The 2500-nt window shown below is 36.5% G+C and overlaps 1 protein-coding gene across 1 annotated transcript in view; it reads left to right on the top strand.

The window, feature by feature from the left end:
- The window catches only part of LOC137650721 (uncharacterized), a 26019-nt gene extending 24652 nt beyond the window's left edge, over positions 1-1367 (top strand). Inside the window, exon 3 of the mRNA XM_068383883.1 lies at positions 888-1367. Within this exon, the coding sequence (XP_068239984.1) occupies positions 888-1367 (480 nt within the window). The remainder of the gene's footprint in view (positions 1-887) is intronic.
- The last annotated feature ends 1133 nt before the right edge of the window (positions 1368-2500 follow it).

Here is a 2500-nt window from a genome sequence, read left to right as displayed (position 1 = left end):
AACAGGACATTAAGATTGAAGTTAACCAATTACTGATAATTACCTGACCATTCATTATGGGGTCGAAATTAATAAAAAGTCACAAAATTCATTATAACATAAAGGATTAGGCAAAGTCTCATGACTAAATCCGGTGAACATTAATTGGGAAAAAAATATTTTCTTATTATGTAGAATATAACAAAATATTTTTTAAAAAATCCATTGTAATAAATACCTGGAAAAAAGACAATCTTAGAGACGATATGTTTAGGGAGAACCTTGACATTATTTGCTGATAACATTCAGGAAAATTTCTTAATCCTCATCTTTAGCAAGCGCTTGGAAATGATGGCCATATTCAAATATAAAAATATGTCTACGAAATCTCAACATTCAGAGTGGAAAAAATAATCAAATTTTATAGAACAAAAGATATGTGGTGATTGTATTCTAATAAATCTTGATATTCATTTCGGAAAAGAAATTTACGGGTAAGCCTAGAAGTAATAATGGAGTTGATAACCAGAAGCATGCCATCGTCAACATTTATTTTCATGGTTGTTTAAGAAAGACCTAATCTTCCTTTGTGGAACCATATACAGCAAACAAGCTCTGTATGAAACCATTTAAAGCACACTTTGTATGGTACCATGTACATAAAAAAGGCTTTGTATGGAACAATATAGGGCAAACTGACTTTGTATGGTACCATATACAGCAAACAGGCTTTGTATCGAAACATATAGGGCAAACACAGTTTGTAGGAAACCATATACTGCAAAGATGTTTTGTATGGAATCCTATAAAGCTAATAGGCTTTGAATAGAACCATATAGACCAAAAAGGCTTTGTATGGAACCATATAAGGCAAACACAATTTGTATGGAACCATATACTGAAAACAGTCGTTGTATGGAACCATATACGGCAAACAGGCTTTGTATGGAAACACATACAGCAAACAGGCATTGTATGGAACCATTTACGGCAAACAGGCTTTGTATGGAACCACATACAGCAAACAGGCATTGTATGGAACCATACACTGCAAACAGGCATTGTATGGAACCATACACTTCAAACTGGCTTTGTATGAAACCATATACAGCAAACAGGCATTGTATGGAACCATATACGGCAAACAGGCTTTGTATGGAACCACATACAGCAAACAGGCATTGTATGTAACCATTTACGGCAAACAGGCTTTGTATGGATCCACATACAGCAAACAGGCATTGTATGGAACCATACACTGCAAACAGGCATTGTATGGAACCATACACTGCAAACTGGCTTTGTATGAAACCATATACAGCAAACAGGCATTGTATGGAACCATATACGGCAAACAGGCTTTATATGGAACCATATACAGCAAATAAGCTTTGTATGAAACCATATACGACAAACAAACAATGTATGGAACCATATACGGCAAACAGGCATTACAGGGAACCATATACAGCAAACAGACTTTGTATGGAACCATATACGGTGAACAGGGTTTTTATGGAACCATATACAGCAAACAGAAATTTTACGAAACCATATACAGCAAACCGGCTTTATATGGTGCCATACACTGTACAGCATACAGGCTTTGTATAGAAAAATATATAGCAACCAGGCATTGTATGGAACCATATACGGAAAACAGGCATTGTATGGAACCATATACGGCAAACAGGCTTTGTATGGAACCATACAGCGAAAACAGGCATTGTACGGAACCGTATAGAGCAAACAGGTTTTGTATGGAACCATATAGAGCAAACATACATTGTATAGAACCATATATGGCAAAAAGGCTTTGTATGAAACCATATACAGTAAAGAAGCTTTGTATGGCACCATATACAACAAACAGGCATTGTATGGAACCATAAACGGTAAACAGGGTCTGTATGGAACCATATACAGCGAACCAGCATTGTTTGGAAGCATACACCGCAAACAGGCTTTGTATGGAATCATATACAGCAAAAGGCTTAGTAGGAAACCATATACAGCATACAAGCTTTACACAGAACAATTTACGGCAAACAGGCTTTCTATGGAACAATATACGGCAACCAGGCTTTGTATGAAACCATAAAGCAAACAGGTTTTGTATTGAACCATATACAGCAAACAGGCTTCGTATGAAACCATATACAGCAAAAAGGCTTTGTATGGCACCATATACACCAAACAAGCATTGTATGGAACCATATACGCAAACCCGCTTTGTATGAAACCTTATACAGCAAACAAGCATTGTAGGGAACCATATACGGCAAATAGGCTTTGTATGGCACCATATACAGCAAACAAGCATTGTATGGAACCATATACGGCAAACAGGATTTGTATGGAATGTTATACAGCAAACAAGCATTGTATGGAACCATATACAACAAACAGGCTTTGTACGGAACCATATACGGCAAACAATCTTTGTATAGCACCATATACAGCAAACAAACATTGTATGGAACCAAACACAGCAAACAGGCTTTGTATGGAACCTTATACA

The sequence above is a fragment of the Palaemon carinicauda genome, chromosome 12 (assembly GCF_036898095.1).
Source record: "Palaemon carinicauda isolate YSFRI2023 chromosome 12, ASM3689809v2, whole genome shotgun sequence".
NCBI classification, from domain to species: Eukaryota; Metazoa; Arthropoda; class Malacostraca; order Decapoda; family Palaemonidae; genus Palaemon; species Palaemon carinicauda.
The sequence above is the reverse complement of the archived record's forward strand: the minus strand, read 5'-3'. Positions and strand labels throughout refer to the sequence as shown.